Genomic DNA, 19,086 nt, shown 5'->3' on the forward strand with positions numbered 1-19,086 from the left:
CTAGAGGTGAGTGGAATAACTCTTTACGTTTTAAAGTAAATAATAAATGATTCAGCATGATTCATGCATCACGAATGCCATGTGATATAATAGGTTGTTGCATTAGAATCCACGAATATGTTGCACTGCATTCTTTGTTGTGGATGTGGGTGAATGCTGTATGATCCAATTAGTCCCTGAGGAAAGACCAAGACCCCATTCTACGGCCTGGCACGGTATGAAAGACCAGGACCCCATTCTACGGCCTGGCACGGTATGGAACGCGAAGACCAGGTGCCCAGATGAGGCCTTGGGGCAATAGTAAGTAATGTTTTGATATGACAAGAAGACCAGGACCCCATTCTACGGCCTGACACGGATATGATGCTGGGACTATTTGGTGACAGGTTTACCCTTGATGTGAATTGTCTGTGATGTGATGCATTTCATGAAAGCATGAATATTAATATATGTTTTTACTATTCTGCTCACTGGACTTTATAGCTCACCCCTCTCCCTTAACCCCCAGGTTTGCAGGTACAGGGTAGACCAGGAGGTCAGCAAGAGTAGAGTCTTGATGCATGTAATAGATAGTTGTGGACATGAATTTGATGTAATGTAAAAGTATAGTATAGAAATGTTATGTAACGATGTTATGGATGTTAGAGTTGTGCTTGACCATAGCATGATGTAAATCCCTTTTAGTACATGATTCTAGATGTGTAATGATGCTTATATGAACCAAACTCAATACATGTTATGTCACCCCATTGGAGCATTGATGAGACTCCAAGGAGGGGTTAATGTTTATGATTTTGTCTATGTATAGTGCATGCACAGGTTGAGTTTGGTGAATGAATGAATGAATGACCAATAAGAAAAGTTAATTTTTATGTATGTTGTTGATCATGTATGGGATTAAACAGGTTTACAGAATGAATGTTAGGCTTGCTACGGGTTCCGGCGGCCTTATGCCGACCTGGATCCTAGCGCCGGTAGTGGTCCAATTTTCGGATCGTTACAGATTGGTATCAGAGCCCTAGGTTCATATGGTCGGACCTAGAGTGTCGGGCTCATAGATGTTATAGAAGGTCAAGCACAATAGGAAAATCATGTCCACTAGGATAGGATGTAGAGTCCTGTCTTGATTGATGATGTGAAATGCCATGAGTTTATGCATGTGCATTAATGATATGCTATGTATGTGATGTATGCAATGCGGGTTCATGTGTTTGCACATGAACCATTTGATGCTAATGTTCCATACGATGTGTGCTGTTTTTCAGAAAACAGGATGAGAGGAACTCGTCGATCTGCACGATTGACTGGAGTACCACCCCAGGACGAGGGCACTGATGCCCGTCCTCCTGCATTGCCTAGGGCAATGTCAAGTAGGTCCAGCAGAGAAAGAGCAGTAAGAGACCCTAGAAGGTCTTTGGATCTGGGTAGAAGCAGATCAGTGAGGGGAATAGTGCAAGGGGATATGTCAGAGGATGTGGGGGATCAGATGGATGTGGATCAAAGGAGGGATGGCAGTCTCGGAGTAAGTATGTTGGAAGAGGGAATGGGAGAGTCCCAAGGAGGTACTCAGGCCTCGGGATTTGTTCAGCCACCTTACTACCCACCCTTTTCACATAATCCCGGGTATTCGATGGGAGGTACATCAGATTACCCCAGTTTTAACCCTTATCACTCTCAGATGCCATACCCACCTTTTTATCCACAGTACCCACAGTACCCTATGTATCCACCCCCAACCTACCATCCAGGCACAGCAAACCCTACCCCAGGGGATGCTGGACCTCCTCCACCACCAGTAGCCCCTACTATCCCAGAAACCCAAATGCCTAAACCTAGCTCATCTGGGGGGAGCAAGGTCAAGATGACCGACTACATGAAGCTGGGTGCTCCCCAGTTTGAAACTGGTGATGACCCGTTTGTGTACCTTGAGAGGGTCAAAACAATTACAGATGAGATAGGAGCTGATGACAGTAGAGCCATTCAGATGGCTGGGTTCACACTAAAATGCAAGAAAGCCCGAGAGTGGTTTAAGAACTATGTGAACCCGAGGTTGGACAGCCTATCATGGGAGGAGTTTGCAAATGAGTTTGCAGGATGGGCTTTCCCTGACAGTTCAAGAGAATTGAAGATGATTGAATTTGAGCAGTTGAGGCAGACAGATGAGATGAGTGTGGATGAGTATACAGACAGATTCTTGGAGTTGTTGCCGTTTGCGGGGCAAAATTTAGACTCAGATTAGAAAAAGTCAAGGAGGTATATCATGAAGCTCCATTCCAGGTATTCCTCCTTGATTCAGTCAGCAGAAAGGGAGAGTTTCCATGCCATAGTGGATATGGCTCGGAGGATGGAGGCTAGTGCAATAATCGAGGGGAAAGTCAAGCAGTCAGTGGCACAGCCTTCTGGTTCTAAGATCCCAGGTGGGGGAAAGTTAGACCCTTCTTCTCTCAGTTCAGGCAGTAAGAGATGGGGTAAAGCCAAGTCTAAGAAGAACAAGTTCTGGAGCAAGATCAAGTCAGGTCTGGGATTAGGGAGTGGCTCAAGCTCTGGTGCAGATAATGCAGTTTGTGCAAGGTGTGGTAAGCCACACAAGGGGGTCTGCCGGGCTGGGACGAATGTATGTTTCAGATGTGGGCAAGAGGGCCACATGACTCGGGAGTGTCCAAGAGCAGTTCCTATGGCACAGTCCCAGTAGACAGCTTCTGGCAGTGTAGCTCAACCAGTAGCTCCAGCCACAACTCAGGCTAGTGGCAAAGGCAGAGGAAGAGGGGCAGCCTCTTCTTCAACAGGCTTCAGGGGTGAGGGTCCATCAGCTCCAGCACGGATCTTCACCATGACTCAGCAGGAGGCAAACACATCCAACACCGTGGTGTCAGGTAATCTCATCATTGGTTGTTCAGATGTGTATGCATTATTGGACCCTGGTGCATCTCATTCTTTTATTGCTCCGAGGGCCGTCGAGAGGTTGGGATTGATGGTCTCTGGGTTAGAGTGTCCCCTATGGGTCAGTGGACCCAAGTGTGACCCGTCAGTGGCAGAGTCAGTCTGCCAGTATAGTCCAGTTTTTATAGAGGGAAGATGCCTTTCTGCCGACCTTGTGGTTCTAGACTTGACAGATTTTGATGTCATTCTAGGGATGGATTGGCTATCTACCCATGGTGCTACCTTGGATTGCAGAGACAAGGTAGTCAGGTTCAGATGTCAGGATGGGTCAGAGGTTGTCTTCAGAGGAGATAGGGGGAGTACACCTAGAGGTTTGATATCAGCCCTTCAGGCTCGTAGGCTACTCAGGAGGGGTTGTTAGGGTTTTCTAGCTCATGTGAGAGAGCTGGATAGTCATGTTAGAGAGCCCGCCTCAATGCCCGTGGTCAGTGAGTTCTTAGATGTATTCCCAGACGAGCTGCCAGGTTTACCACCTGCTAGGGAAATAGAGTTTGAAATTGAACTGATGCCTGGAACCAGACCGATCTCTATTCCTCCCTACAGGATGGCACCAGCAGAATTGAAGGAGCTTAAGGAGCAGTTGCAAGAGTTGGTAGACAGAGGATTCATCCGACCGAGTACCTCATCTTGGGGTGCTCCAGTGCTATTTGTGAAAAAGAAGGATGGATCTCTCAGACTTTGTATCGACTACAGGCAGTTAAACAAGGTCACTACCAAGAATAAGTACTCGTTGCCAAGGATCGACGATCTATTCGACCAGCTAGCAGGAGCAGGTTGTTTCTCCAAAATAGATCTGAGATTGGGGTATCATCAGCTGAGGATAAGAGAAGAGGATGTGCCGAAGACAGCCTTCAGGACCAGATATGGGCATTATGAGTTCCTTGTGATGCCGTTCGGGTTAACCAATGCCCCTGCAGCATTCATGGATCTCATGAACAGAGTGTTTAGTCAGTACCTGAATCACTTTGTTATTGTCTTCATAGATGATATCTTAGTGTATTCCAGGAATGCAGAGGAGCATGCCCATCATCTGAGGTTGGTTTTGCAGACCTTGAGGGAACATGGCTTGTATGCCAAGTTCTCCAAGTGTGAGTTCTGGCTGAGGAGCATCTCCTTCTTGGGGCATGTGGTGTCAGAAAATGGAATCGAGGTAGACCCCAAGAAAGTGGAAGTTGTAGCAAACTGGCCTAGACCCACTACTGTGACAGAGATCAAGAGTTTCTTGGGTTTAGCAGGTTACTACAGGAGGTTCGTTCAGGACTTCTCTAAAATTGCAGCTCCCATGACCAGACTAACTAAGAAGAACCAGAGGTTTGTGTGAACCGATCAGTGTGAGGAGAGCTTTGAGGAGCTAAAGAAGAGGTTGACTTCAGCACCGGTGTTAGCTCTGCCGACTAGTAATGAGGACTTCACAGTCTTTTGCGATGCGTCCCGTGTGGGACTGGGTTGTGTGCTAATGCAGAATGAAAGGGTGATTGCTTATGCTTCTAGACAGCTAAAGAAGCACGAGTTGAATTACCCTACACATGACCTAGAGATGGCAGCAGTAATCTTTGCACTCAAGATGTGGAGGCATTACCTTTATGGGGTAAAATGTGAGATCTTCACAGATCATAAAAGTCTGCAGTACATCCTGAGTCAGAGAGATTTGAATTTGAGGCAGAGAAGATGGGTAGAACTGCTCAGTGACTATGATTGCAAGATTCAGTACCATCCGGGTAAGGCGAATGTTGTGGCGGACGCCTTAAGCCGGAAATCACTTGGCAGTTTGTCCCATATTTCAGCAGAGAGGAGGCCAATGGTGAGGCAGTTTTTAGAGCTCATGAATGAAGGTCTACAGCTGGAGTTGTCTGGTACAGGTGCTTTAGTTGCCCAGATGAGAGTGGCACCCGTGTTTCTGGAGCATGTGGCTCAGAAACAGCATGAGGACCCAGAGTTAGTGAAGATTGCCAGGACTGTTCAGTCGGGCAAGGATAGTGAGTTCAGATTCGACAGCAAGGGGATCCTCCGCTATGGGAGCAGATTGTGTGTACCAGATGACATAGGGCTGAAGGGAGACATTATGAGAGAGGCTCATAATGCCAGATACAGCGTTCACCCTGGAGCCACCAAAATGTATGAAGATCTAAAGAAAGTGTATTGGTGGCCAGCTATGAAGAAAGAAGTGGCACAGTTTGTGTCAGCCTGCGAAGTGTGTCAGAGGGTGAAGCTAGAACATCAGAAGCCGGCTGGAATGCTTAACCCACTACCTATTCCAGATTGGAAATGTGAGAATATAGCTATGGACTTCGTGGTGGGGTTACCGGCAACGTCCAACAAATTGGACTCCATATGGGTGATTGTGGACAGACTCACCAAATCTGCTCACTTCATCCCTGTCAGGAGTGGCTATTCTGTGGACAAATTGGCGCAGGTGTATGTTGATGAAATCATCAGGCTGCATGGGGTTCCTGTTTCAATAGTGTCTGATAGAGGGCCCCAGTTTACCTCCAGGTTTTGGCGGAGTCTGCAGAACGCTATGGGTACCAGGTTGGATTTTAGCACTGCTTTCCATCCACAAACGGACGGACAATCAGAGAGAACCATCCAGACAATAGAGGATATGCTCAGAATGTGTGTGCTGGATTTTGGCGGTTCTTGGAGGCAGCATCTACCTTTAGTGGAGTTTGCCTACAATAACAGCCATCATGCCAGCATAGGGATGGCCCCATATGAAGCTTTGTATGGAAGGAAGTGCAGGTCGCCTGTCTGTTGGGAAGAAGTAGGAGAAAAGGCCTTGGCAGGGCCTGAGCTAGTAGAGATCACCAGCAGAGTGGTGCCCATAATCAGAGAAAGGATCAAGACTGCTGCAAGCAGACAGAAGAGTTATGCAGATATCCGCAGAAGGCAAGTAGAGTTTCAGGAGGGGGATTTGGTATTGCTCAAGGTGTCTCCAATGAAAGGGGTGATTCGATTCGGGAAGAAAGGTAAGCTAGCTCCACGGTACATCGGACCCTTCAAAGTCTTGCAAAAGATTGGGAATGTATCGTACAAGCTGGACTTGCCTACTTCAATGGAAAGAATCCATCCGGTTTTCCATGTTTTTATGTTGAGGAAATTCGTGTCAGATATGGACAAGGTTCTTAGTGAGCCTGATGTGGAGATCCAAGAGGATCTCACCTATGTTGAACAGCCAGTATGGATCCTAGACACCCAGATCAGAAAGCTAAGGAACAAAGAGATCCCGATGGTAAAAGTCCTTTGGAATCACCACAACATCGAAGAATGTACTTGGGAGACACAGGAGTCCATGCTCCGGCAATATCCTCATCTCTTCTAAGGTAAGTGTTATGTGTTTTGTATGTATGGTTATGTTTTATGCTTTGTATGTTCATATCTTATGCTATGCCATGTTTGTTTGGTGAATATTCGGGGACGAATGTTCTTAAGGGGGGAAGAATGTAATACCCGGTTAGACTCCGGTATCGGAATCCCTACCGTCTGGTGGGATCTCGGATGTCGGAAACCTCTAGAGGGGTAAAACCATGTTTTTATAAAATATTTTAATGTATTTTATATTTTTTAAGTAAAAAGGAAATTGAGTTTTATATGGAAATGACCAAGGAGGCATTTCCAGGTTCGGCCGCCGAACCTCAAGTTCGGCCGCCAAACGTGGGATGGTTTAGGGGGGCATGTTAGGTTTCCGAAAGTCTCAAAAGGTTCGGCCGCCGAACCTCATGTTCGGTCGCCGAACTTGCATGAGATGTGGGGGCACGTTCGGTTGCCGAAAGGTGGTTTGCCAGCCCTATATAAGAGCTCCATGGCCGAAACGGGCGAGCTTTCTCCCCATTTTCGACCACGGTGAGTTCATGCTCTCCTTTGGTTCGTTTTTTATGTTTTTCCTCCGATCTTCCATGTTTTAACAAGCTCTATGTTGAATTGAAGAGATTTGAGCAAAAAGAGCAAGTTTTGGAAACTTGGAGACCAAAGAGCGGATCTCTCCCATCTCCGAGTCGGATCGTCTCTCCTCTCGTTCTACAAGAGGTAAGAGTAGATCCATAGTTTCTTTCATGTTTTAAGTAAGTTTTATGAAGTTTCTTGGGGTAGAAATGCATGTGTAGGTTTATGTTGAGTTTTTGGTTAAATGTGTGTTTATGAGTAATGTATGTTGGATATGCATGTTTGATGTGTTGTAGATGGGGTTTAGGATAGTTGAAGCCCCTAGGAGCTTGTATGCTTGAGTATGCATGTTGTAGAATAGGAAAATGCATGATTGAATGAGTTAGGAGGCGTTTATGCATGTTGAGCTGAGTTTCTGCCCTTTTGGGAGAAATCAGGTTCGGCAGCCGAAGGTTCTTTCAGCCGCCGAACCTGCCTATGGTAGCATGGATCGGCTGCCGAACCCTGCCCCCGAAAGATGACTTTCGGCTCTGGAAGGGACTTTCGGCCGCCGAAGGTGCCGCCGAACATGCATGAGTTTCGTCTCTGGAGGGAACCTTTGGCCGCCGAAAGTGCCGCCGAAGGTGCATGACTTTCGGCTCTGGAGGGCCTTTCGGCCGCCGAACCTGCCGCCGAAAGTGCCCTGTTCAGCCCTCCTTTGCATGTTTTCTATGGATGTTTTAAAGTGTTTTAGGGGGGCTTTTGGGGAGTATTTTTAGAGTCATATTCCTTGATGTTTGGTCCCTCATTTGAGTCCACCTGTGTAGGTTCAGACCCGAGGAACCGAGGACCCCAGCAGTGAGTCAGCTGCTCCAGTGTCTGGTCTGAGCTAACCAGAGGTGAGTGGAATAACTCTTTACGTTTTAAAGTAAATAATAAATGATTCAGCATGATTCATGCATCACGAATGCCATATGATATAATAGGTTGTTGCATTAGAATTCACGAATATGTTGCACTGCATTCTTTGTTGTGGATGTGGGTGAATGCTGTATGATCCAATTAGTCCCTGAGGAAAGACCAGGACCCCATTCTACGGCCTGGGACGGTATGGAATGCGAAGACCAGGTGCCCAGATGAGGCCTTGGGGCAATGGTAAGTAATGTTATGATATGACAGGAAGACCAGGACCCCATTCTACGGCCTGGCACAGATATGATGCTGGGACTATTTGGTGACAGGTTTACCCTTGATGTGAATTGTCCGTGAGGTGACACATTTCATGAAAGCATGAATATTAATATATATTTTTACTATTCTGCTCACTGGGCTTTATAGCTCACCCCTCTCCCTTAACTCCCAGGTTTGCAGGTACAGGGTAGACCAGGAGGTCAGCAAGAGTAGAGTCTTGATGCATGTAATAGATAGTTGTGGACATGAATTTGATGTAATGTAAAAGTATAGTATAGAAATGTTATGTAACGATGTTATGGATGTTAGAGTTGTGCTTGACCATAGTATGATGTAAATCCCTTTTAGTACATGATTCTAGATGTGTAATGATGCTTATATGAACCAAACTCAATACATGTTATGTCACCCCATTGGAGCATTGATGAGACTCCAAGGAGGGGTTAATGTTTATGATTTTGTCTATGTATAGTGCATGCACAGGTTGAGTTTGGTGAATGAATGAATGAATGACCAATAAGAAAAGTTAATTTTTATGTATGTTGTTGATCATGTATGGGATTAAACAGGTTTACAGAATGAATGTTAGGCTTGCTACGGGTTCCGGCGGCCTTATGCCGACCTGGATCCTAGCGCCAGTAGCGGTCCGATTTTCGGGTCGTTACACGGATCTTGAAGTTGTTCCTCCTTTAGACTCTCCCACACCTTCTCTTTCATAGCTCACATCCAAATTTCCATCTCTCCTTTGATCATCACCCACTGCTTCCCTAACATCTGCAGACATTCTGCCTAGATCTATTCTTTTTCTGTTTACATCAAAAGATCTTCTAGAGTCCCTTGACGCTTCTCTCCTGTTACTTTTACTTGTCTATGCTCTTGATGGAGCAGCAGAGGGAAGGGCATCCATGCCCTCATTTTCAGCTGGGACTCTGGTCAATCATGCAGATCGACGTGAGCCATGCATCCTGTCATCTGGAACATATATTTAAACACATAAACATTAGCATCATATAGTTCATGAGGATACAAATGAACCCACAACATACATATCATATCATCAATGCACATGCATATAGTTATGGCATTACACATCATCATACATACATCCAGACAAGACCCTACATCCTATTCCTAGTGGACATGACTTTTTCTAGCTGTGCTTGCCCTCTAAAATATCTCTGAGCCCAACACTCTATGTCTGACCATATAAATCTAGGGCTCTGATATCACTTTATAATGACTTGAAAATTGAACCGCTACAGGTACTAGGGTTCAGGTGGACTTAAGGTCGCTGGAGCTTATAGCAAGTTTACAGTACATCCTGTTACACCTGATATAATCTTAAACATAATCATAAACCAAAACTTGACATGTGCATGCATCATAACTAAGAACATAAAACCTATACCAGAGCCTTCATCAAATGAACCCACAACATACATACATCCACACAGGACTCTACATCCTATCCCTACTGGACATGACTTTTTCTAGTTGTACTTGCCCTCTAATGTAACGACCCCAAAATGGACCGTCACCGGCGCTAGGATTCAGGTCGGCTTAAGGCCGCCAGAACCCGTAGCAAGCCTGCTAAACTCTCTGTGTATCTGTAAATCTCATACATGATCATACATTTTTGTGAAAATAAAAACTCTTTTCTCTGTACCAAGGCTTACCCTGTGCATGCACTATCCCTGTACTCAGTATTCTGTACCCTGTACCCCTGACTAGAGCTTGCTCTAGATGGGTTATCTCGTACCTGTTAAGCCTGGTTTTTCACATACGTTGTAAAACATGTACATATACAGATCATGTACCCAAAGAATTACAACACAAAACAGTACTAAGTCAAGCACAATTCTAACTAAATATACCACTGATACATCTCTTTATAAATACATGTCCACTCTAAACTATTACAAGTCTCAGTTTCTCTTTCTGAACTCTTCTGGACTTTCCCTCTGTACACTGTACACTGAATCCTGCAAGACTGGGATTAAGGGAGTGGGATGAGCTCTATAGCCCAGTGAGTAGACTACTAAAATCAGTCATAACATATGATCTTATGGAATGCGTCATAACACAGACAAGCCACATCAAGAGTAAACCTGTCACCACATAGCCTCAGTAACTTCCGTGCCAGGGCGTAGAATCGAGCACCTGGTCTTCCTGTCATATATGTATATGTGTATAACACCTCTGTACTTACCATTGCTAGGGCGTAGTCAAAGGCTCCTGGTCTTTACTATACCTGCCAGGGCGTAGTCAAAGGCTCCTGGTCTTAACTCAGAGACTATTGGATCATTCAGCATTTACTCACACCAACAATTAACAATGCAATGCAACATAGTCGTGAATACTAATGCAGTCAACCTATTTGCATAATCATGATGCATGAGATATGCTAAAACATTCCATTGTTTTATTAAAAGCACTAAGTGTAGTTCCACTCACCTCTGGCTCTGGACTGACTCTGCAGGTTCAGTAAACTCTGGAGCAGTACTCACTGCTGCTCTCTCTGGTTCCTCTGGTCTGTATAAACACATAAAGACGTAAATGAGGGACCAAACTACCTTAAAATAACTCTATTGAACTACCCAAGAATCCCCTTAATCTTACTCTCCAGCTCATGCAAAACATACAAAAGAAAAGCTGAACAGAACACTTTCGGCGGCAGGTTCGGCGGCCGAATGTCCTCTCCAGAGACGAAACTCAAGCACCTTCGGCGGCACCTTCGGCGGCCGAATCCCCCAAACAGAGCCGAACATGCAAAAACACTCGGGGGCAAGCTGTGGCAACCAAGCCACCATGCAGGAGGTTCGGCGGCCGAATGAACCTTCGGCTGCCGAACCTGAGTTCATCCAGAACTCAGCTTCAACGGCAACCCATCTCCTTCTTCCCTTCAACTTCTCCAAACATGCATACTTCAACTATTCTACACACATATACGCAAGTATATGTTCACAGGGGTCTAAAACTATCTAATAACCCCAACAACCAAAACAAACATAACACATAAACATGTATACATGCATAAAGCATCAAAATCACCCTTTATCACCTAAACATGCATCTCTCTCCACAACTGCCATAAAATCTTCAGAAAACATAAACACATGTTCAAGAGCATCACTTACCTCCTATAACAAGAAGATGAACACTCTGAACAAGGGAAACGGACCAACTCTTCTCACACTCTCAAATCTCAAAACCTTTAGCTTTTGTTTCAAACTTTCCAAACCTTTGACACAACAACCTTCAATCTTCTGTATGAGCAGCTCAATATTGCAGATTAGTCATGAGAGACGTGGCCTATTCCATGGCAAGAATCTGAGGCCAACATCTGTCAAAAGCCATGACTCAGCTAGCTGGCCAACTCATCTTCGGCTGCCCAATCACATGCAAGACCATGCAACGTTCGGGGGCCGAACTTGAACTTCGGAAGCCGAACATTGAGCACTTTCGGCGGCCGAACTTACCTTCGGCGGCCGAACTTGGCTGAAGTCATTTTCTCTTCAAAACTCAAAACTATATAACTTACAAACCTTAAAACACATCATAACACTGAGAAAACAAAAATCCTACCCTTTTATCGAATCCCAGCACCTCGGATTCCACCAGACAACAGGAATTCCGGTGCCGGACTCTAGCCGGGTATTACATCTAAAATATCTATGAGTCCAACACTCTAGGTCTGACCATATAAATTTAGGGCTTTGATATCACTTTTTATTGACTCGAAAATCAGACTGCCACCGGTGCTAGGGTTCAGGTGGACTTAAGATTGTCGGAGCTCGTAGTAAGTCTACAATACATCCTGTTACACCTGATATAATCTTAAACATGATCATAAAAACATATGAAAATATTTCCATCTTATAAACCAAAACTTGACATGTTCATGCATCATAACTGAAAATATAAAACCCATATCAAAGCCCTCATTAAATGCTCCAATATGGTCAATATTACATGCCTTAAGCATGGCTCAAACATAGCTTAAACCGTAAAACTTTTACATAAGAAGATCATATACAAGGATTATAAACAAAATTCGGGCAAAACACAATTCTAATCCACAATATGGATTACATATCCACATCTATACTATTACATCAGAGCTGTACCATACAACACTACTGATTTTCCAAGCTAACTCTGGTCCAACAAACCTGAAGTTAGAGAAAAGGGATAAGCTACAAGACTCTAGTGAGTAGAAATATAATCATAAAATAATTCAATAAAATATATGATCGTATGAATGCATCACAATACAAACAATTCACATCAAGATGAACTCGTCACTTGAAATCCTCTATAAATTTCAATAGTACTCGGTGCACAATGGGTGCTCCTTAGCCCTTTCTCTTAAACATAACATAACATATCTATATTGTCATGGCATAGAATGGTCCTCGACCTAGACTTCCTTATCCATCATAATATATTATAGCATGTTCGAGGGCTAATGGGTCATCCAACATCCATCCACAACAACAATAAATTATACAATGCATCATATTCGTGAATTTTTAATGCAAAACAACCTAATTATATATACATGGCATTTGTGATACAGCTTAAAACGTTTAATTTCTTTAAAATAATAGTTCAGTTTAGTTCTACTCACCTCTGGCTGACACAAGTCTAGTTCTGAAACAGTTATCTCACTACAAGTCTCTACGGTCTCCCAAGCCCTATCCTATACAGATGTATTTAAATGAGGCACCAAACATAACTTTTACAACACTTGACACTACTCCAAGAAACCCTTAAGAACATATTAGAGAACATGTAGAAAACGAACTAAAAATGGCTGGACAGAGGACTTTTGGCAGCCTAAAGTCCCCTTACAAATCCGAAAGTCGAACCTTCGAAGGCAAGTTAGGCTGCCAAAAGGCAGCCTTCACAGGCAGGCTCAACGGTCGAACCTGAGTTCTTCTACAATGCAGAACCCAATTCAACCTCAGCCAATAACCCTCAAAATGCTTCTAACTTACATGCAATAGCTCACAAACAACCATGCACACTCAACACACATAAGGAACACTTAAAGCTAACCTAAATTTCATCATGCATTAACAACACAAGAAAAATCATCCATTATCAAAAACTAAAAACTTAAACTCTAAAAAATATAAAAGATCTTGCATGCATCATCAAACCATGGAAACAACTTATGCCTCTTTTAAAAAATCCAATAATAAAAGAGAAGCAAGGATTATAACTTACCTCTTGGAGGAAACACCAACACAACAACAAGGAGAAATTTAGAGGAGAAGAAGAAATAAGCTCCAAAGATTCCAAAAGCTAAAATACAAAAATTAAACTTGATTCTTCAAAATAAAAGTAAAAATTCATGAGAAAATTGCTTAAAAGAAGAGTTTGTGAAGAAGAGGAGTAAGAGACTCTCTTCCGCTCAAAATGGAGAAAAAGTTCTCTCCTTTTTCAAGCTGGCGACCCAACTTGAAGGTTCAACAGTAAACCTTAAAACTTTTCTAAAACTCTTTTTTTTTTAATTTTCATTTTAAACACATTTTAAAATTCTTCAAATACATTTTATAAAAATCCATTTTACCCTTCTAAAACGTTTGATTCCGGATTCCAACAGAGATTCTATTAGAAAGTTAGAATTTCGATACTGAAGTTTAGCTGGATATTACAAAGGGGATATCGTTCACTAAGACACTTTCACTATCATGGACCGCTCGCAGTGTAACAATGGATGCAGGAGCGTGAATGAGGCCATCGAAGGAGGAGCTAGAGTCTAAACTTCCACCAGAGGAAGAAGAAGTATTCCTATTCATTTATACAGAGGGAAAAGCAAATAGGAATTACCTTGAGTAAATAAGTCTGTAGGAAAAGATGAGTGATCGAGTCTTTTCTAAATTATAAAAGTCAGTTGTGAGTAAAAGTGGTATTTGGACAAGAAGGATTTTTATATGACGATTTCGACAGTAGGTTTTGAATGCGGCTTGAGGAACAAGGCAATCATCATTTATAATCAAAAGCAGGCAAAGCAACACGAGCATGGAAGACCAATCTAAATACACCACGTGTCCCAGATCGTAAAAACAACTATCACCTTCAAATCTAAAGAATCAAGACCAGCGGGGGACATTTGATGTAACACAGTAATCACTCAAAGTAAGTCATGAGTTGTTACCTTAAGATAGGGTCATATGGCAAAGGTCTAATTAAATGATACGCGGTCACACGTTTGGAAAGGAAGACCTAGACACCGTAATTCTCAGTTCTTCATCAAGACTTGCCCTCTCTATAATAGGATGAGACTTCACAGAAAGTTACTGTTAGAGAACACAATCCAACAGATCCCTATTACACCTATAATCGCAGGATTCCATAACCACTAGCCAGTACCACTCAGATTTCCGGGAGATTTGATAATCAACTCGACCTTCTTACAGCATAAAAGGTGATAAACATAGAGATTAAGGTACACATTCTTACACAATTATTCTTGAGTTTTAAGTAATTCATTACACTTGTTCTTCTCTTTAATTCATTAATTTGAGTATCGGAGTGGCTGTCGTTGACACCAATCACCTCACTTTTTCGTTCTTACAGATTGACCAAATCGCAATATAGTTTCGTTTGAGCCATATCAATAAAATACATTTAATTTCTATATTATTTTTAAATTAAAGAATTATATGTTTTATTAATAATATAAACTTTATAGATTATATTATAATTTACTGTTAACTTATATAAATTTAAATTAGTCTTCTTGACGTGGCAATTTGAAAAAAAATTAATTTTACTATCCAAAATTTAAAATGGTAGGATATAAACGTTAATTATCACAAATATTTAATTTTTTTTTATCCAATAGCACATAGAAAAACATAAAACATATTGATTTTAAAGAATGTTTAAGATATGTTTTTGAAATTAATAGTTATGAAAAATAATAAACCTTGATATAATCTCTGAGTTTCATCGAATTTGTAATTTAGTACTTATATTTTAAAAAATGCATAATTTAGTTAATTTATTTTTATTAAATTTAATTAATCCTTTTAACTATAAATAATTAACTAAAAATATTCGGCTTTATGTATATATATTAAAAAAATAATTATAATCATCAGCGGAGAAGCTAAGATTTCAATTTAATGGGGTAAATTGTGATGCTTTTATGCTTTATAAATATAAATTTACTTTAATTTCTTTTTTATTATAAGTCATTTTATTTTTTTAAATATAATTTATTTATTAATTTACTATTACACTCTTTTTTTTTTGAAATGGTTATTACACTCATATTTAATATGTATTAAATATAAAATTTATTAGTTTTAAAATAATTTAGTAATTTTGTAATGTAAGTAAAAGATTAAACAATATTTATTACTTTAATTATGTTAAATACATTTTCAGAATGTAAAAATAGAATTAAATCTATTTTTTAGAAAAAAATAACTTATGTATAAAAATTTGCAGAAAATATTTATACATGTCTTATCATAATGATTTAATTATTAATATTATAAAAAAAACGTATTTCTTAGTATATATACCAAACAATATATAATGAACTCCTAATATTTAATTGCAAATCCAGCTTACTACGCAAAGCCAATTTCAATGAGACTCTAACGACCTCCATGAACAATCATTTACAATCAGATGCATGGGCCCCACCCCCATTTCGTAACTGCAGTTTTACTTTTTACCTGTAACTACTTACTAGACAGGTAAAACCGTAAAATGTAAAAAAACCGCAACAAGATCATCATCATTAATGCAACTGCGAACCAACAACACAAACCCTAGCTGGTGAACTACGTGTCGTCCAGATCTCAAATCCAAATCACACGCACTCCGGACCACACCCTCGAGAGCCCATGATCAACGTCCCAGATTGTTTGGTAGAGTGTGGGTCCTCCTCAAAGTTGCTGACCTTCCTTGCTGCTTAATCTCTCCAGAGGCTTTCGCTATTTAATCATGCATCTTCGCTTGCTCTTTCACTCACTTCTCTCTCTTGCCGTTGTTCTCTCCTGTAGAGAGAGAAACTGGGATTAACGAAAATGAGGCATCAAAAAGCTGCAATCGTTGTTTCTTTGATCTGCATTGTTATTTCCGGCGTCGGAGGTCAATCTCCGCCTAATCCTCCGACGGCAACTCCAGCTCCTCCTACACCAACTACTCCTTCTCCCCCGACTAGCACTCCTGCTCCTCCAACTACCACTCCTCCTCCGGCTTCAGCTCCTCCACCAGTAACCCAATCTCCACCTCCTGCTACTCCTCCTCCAGTTTCAGCACCCCCACCGGCTACTCCTCCTCCTGTCAGCTCTCCACCGCCTGCATCTCCTCCCCCCGCAACTCCACCTCCAGCGTCTCCTCCACCTGCTACTCCACCTCCTGCTTCTCCTCCACCTGCAACTCCACCGCCAGCATCTCCTCCTCCAGCAACTCCACCACCAGCATCTCCTCCTCCTGCTACACCACCACCAGCAACTCCTCCTCCTGCTACTCCACCACCTGCTCAGGTTCCAGCTCCTGCTCCAAGCAAGAAGAAGCTGAAGGCTCCAGCTCCATCTCCATTGGCGCCGAGTCCACCAGCACCACCAACGGAGGCTCCTGCGCCTAGCTTGGGTTCAATATCCCCAGGACCAGCAGGCACAGATGTGGTACGTACTTCTATCTTCGCCTCATCATATTCGCTAACTTATATTAGCTTCTCTCTAAAGTGCGCCTTTGTGTTCAATGCACATTTGATCCATGCCCTTTTTCACTCGGCCCAAATCCAACTATTCTTTTTTTTTTTTTTCAAAATTATTTAGACGTTGAATTATATAGGAATGTACTGTTCACTTCAAACCATAATAACGATTAAATAAAATTAATTTAAAATTTTAATTCAATTTAATATTAATTTTAATCCGATTTAAAAAATTTAATTATTTTGATAAAAAAAATTTAACAAAATCGAATCCAACCAAGTGCTCAGTAATATTATATTATTTTAATAATATATAAAAATTAAACTCTAATTGAAATATTTTGATTCAACATTAGTAAAAGTTTAAAAATTTTTTATAAAGTTTAACGGATCAAATCAAATTTAATCATACCAGTTTAATTTAATTCGGTTCCTATTATTTCAGTTCTGTTTTTATTAATACTAAAATTTCAATTTTCTAACTCAATTAAGTTTATTCTTAAATTAAATCGGTGAATTCTGATTCCTATAATTATACTACAAAATTATAATAATGTGTTAACATAGTAATTATACTACAAAATTATAATAATGTGTTCACATAGTTTCGATTTGGACAATAATCATGAGATAATAATAATAATGGGTATTGTTTGCAAAATGTAATTGCAGAGTGGAGTAGAGAGGCTATTTTCAATGGAGAAGATGGTTGGGAGGTTGGTGTTCGGATTGACTATATACGTGTGGCTGCTTTAGACATGGCTCTCAGAATATCTCAGCTTCGTTAATTTTTTCTTTTTTACTTAATTTGAAGTTTATGATGATGTTATATTTTGGCTATATATATATAGAGAGAGAGAGAGTAATGGCTGCCATTTTAGCCTGTGTTGGGATGATGTGTGTATTTGATTTTGAGATCATACATACATTGGGTTGCATTCTTTGGGAGAATTTTGGGGAAAGCTTTTGTATTGGATGGGAGGAAATTACTTGTATTGTATCTTGTATTTGCTGTTCATAGCTTCTCTTTTATCTCATTTATTATATTTCTTTTCACTGCTCATTCTTTTATCACCAAAAAGAAAAAAACCATATATTGAAAAAAAAATTACTGAACTAAAAAATTAGAGTAAAAGGATTAATTTGAATTTGAAAAAGGTAACAATAAATATTAAAATTTTAAATTTTAAATTTTAAAATTTTTCTATTATTGTGATAATTGGAAAATATTTAATTTTATTATTTAATATATAAAATTTTTACTATAAATATTAATTAACACAAAATTTTTTGTTTAATAGCCAACAAAAAAATCGAAAATTTTAAATTTTGTGCTAATTTATCCTAAATTAGATAAATTACAAATTAAACTCTAATTGAATTAGACCAATATTAACAAGGTAGGTGATGGAGAGGTATCATTAAAAAAATTTCAACAATTCATTTTTTTTTGGTAGTTTTCCTTCCTTTTTAATATTTAAAATTTTTACCATCTTAATATTACGAGTATGTGATTGGCATTATAACTTTAAAAAGAACTCAAATTTTGATAACTCAACAACTAGATCACAAAAGATGAACTACCCCTCATTCGAAGAACCCTGTCTTGGGTGGTTTGATTGCTATTGACGGTGGTTTGTTAGGTGATCTTTTCCAAACGGCAGTGGCTATAGTATAGAAGAGTCATATTTCTAGGTTTCCTGATTTAGGAGGATTGATTTGTGGTTGAGTTCTCTAGTTCAATTTCTTTGATTTGAGTAGCGGATTGGTCCAAGACTGTGTTTTATTTTCTCTACTCAACTTTTTGCTCCAAAGGATTAATAGAAAATCTCTAAAAAAAATACTAAGAATGCTTTATCTCGTTTGTTTTCCAACTTAAATATTTTCGAAATAAAATATCTATTCAATCACATGTATTAAATAATCTAATACATTATGACGTCAAAACACACTTTATACTCACACTAAAGAAATAAAAATAAATAAAATCTATTGAATAAAAAAATTTTAATATTTATAAATTTTCACCTTTATATACCAACCTTAAAATCTTAAACAATCAATCTTTTCACATTTATCTTAGTTTTAATTATTTATCTTAATTAATTTTAATTAAAATATTTTTAATTTACGTGTCTATATAAAATTTTTCTTAAAAGGTTTACGGGATAAAAAAATAAAAAAATTTATATTAGTTTATATTTATATCTAAAATGTTAAATTTTAGATAATAAAACTATTTTTTTTTCTATTTTATCTCAAAAGGATTAAATTAAATCTAAAAAATTATCAAAAAATTATAATATAATCTCTATTTACTAATAAAATAGTCCTTAAAATATATATTCTTATTTCAATAATGTCTTTTTTTGTTAATCCCATTATTTACTTCTCTTTTTTTTTTTTTA

General features: G+C 40.0%; 1 protein-coding gene across 1 annotated transcript; it reads left to right on the top strand.

Annotated features, from left to right (window-relative positions):
- The first annotated feature begins 15,963 nt into the window (after positions 1 to 15,963).
- Positions 15,964 to 17,734, top strand: LOC110624556 (classical arabinogalactan protein 9). The gene is made up of 2 exons (XM_021769752.2): positions 15,964 to 16,646; positions 17,351 to 17,734. The coding sequence occupies exons 1-2, from the start codon at positions 16,044 to 16,046 to the stop codon at positions 17,432 to 17,434; spliced, it is 687 nt and encodes a 228-aa protein (XP_021625444.1). The 5' UTR covers positions 15,964 to 16,043; the 3' UTR covers positions 17,435 to 17,734.
- The last annotated feature ends 1,352 nt before the right edge of the window (positions 17,735 to 19,086 follow it).

This window comes from Manihot esculenta, chromosome 10, assembly GCF_001659605.2.
Source record: "Manihot esculenta cultivar AM560-2 chromosome 10, M.esculenta_v8, whole genome shotgun sequence".
Taxonomy (NCBI): domain Eukaryota; kingdom Viridiplantae; phylum Streptophyta; class Magnoliopsida; order Malpighiales; family Euphorbiaceae; genus Manihot; species Manihot esculenta.

Excerpts from the sequence above, each read along its gene's own strand:
- LOC110624556 (XM_021769752.2), top strand. The coding sequence starts at position 16,044 with ATGAGGCATCAAAAAGCTGCAATCGTTGTTTCTTTGATCTGCATTGTT. Across the intron at positions 16,647-17,350 it reads GACCAGCAGGCACAGATGTG|AGTGGAGTAGAGAGGCTATT; the intron begins GTACGTACTTCT and ends ATGTAATTGCAG.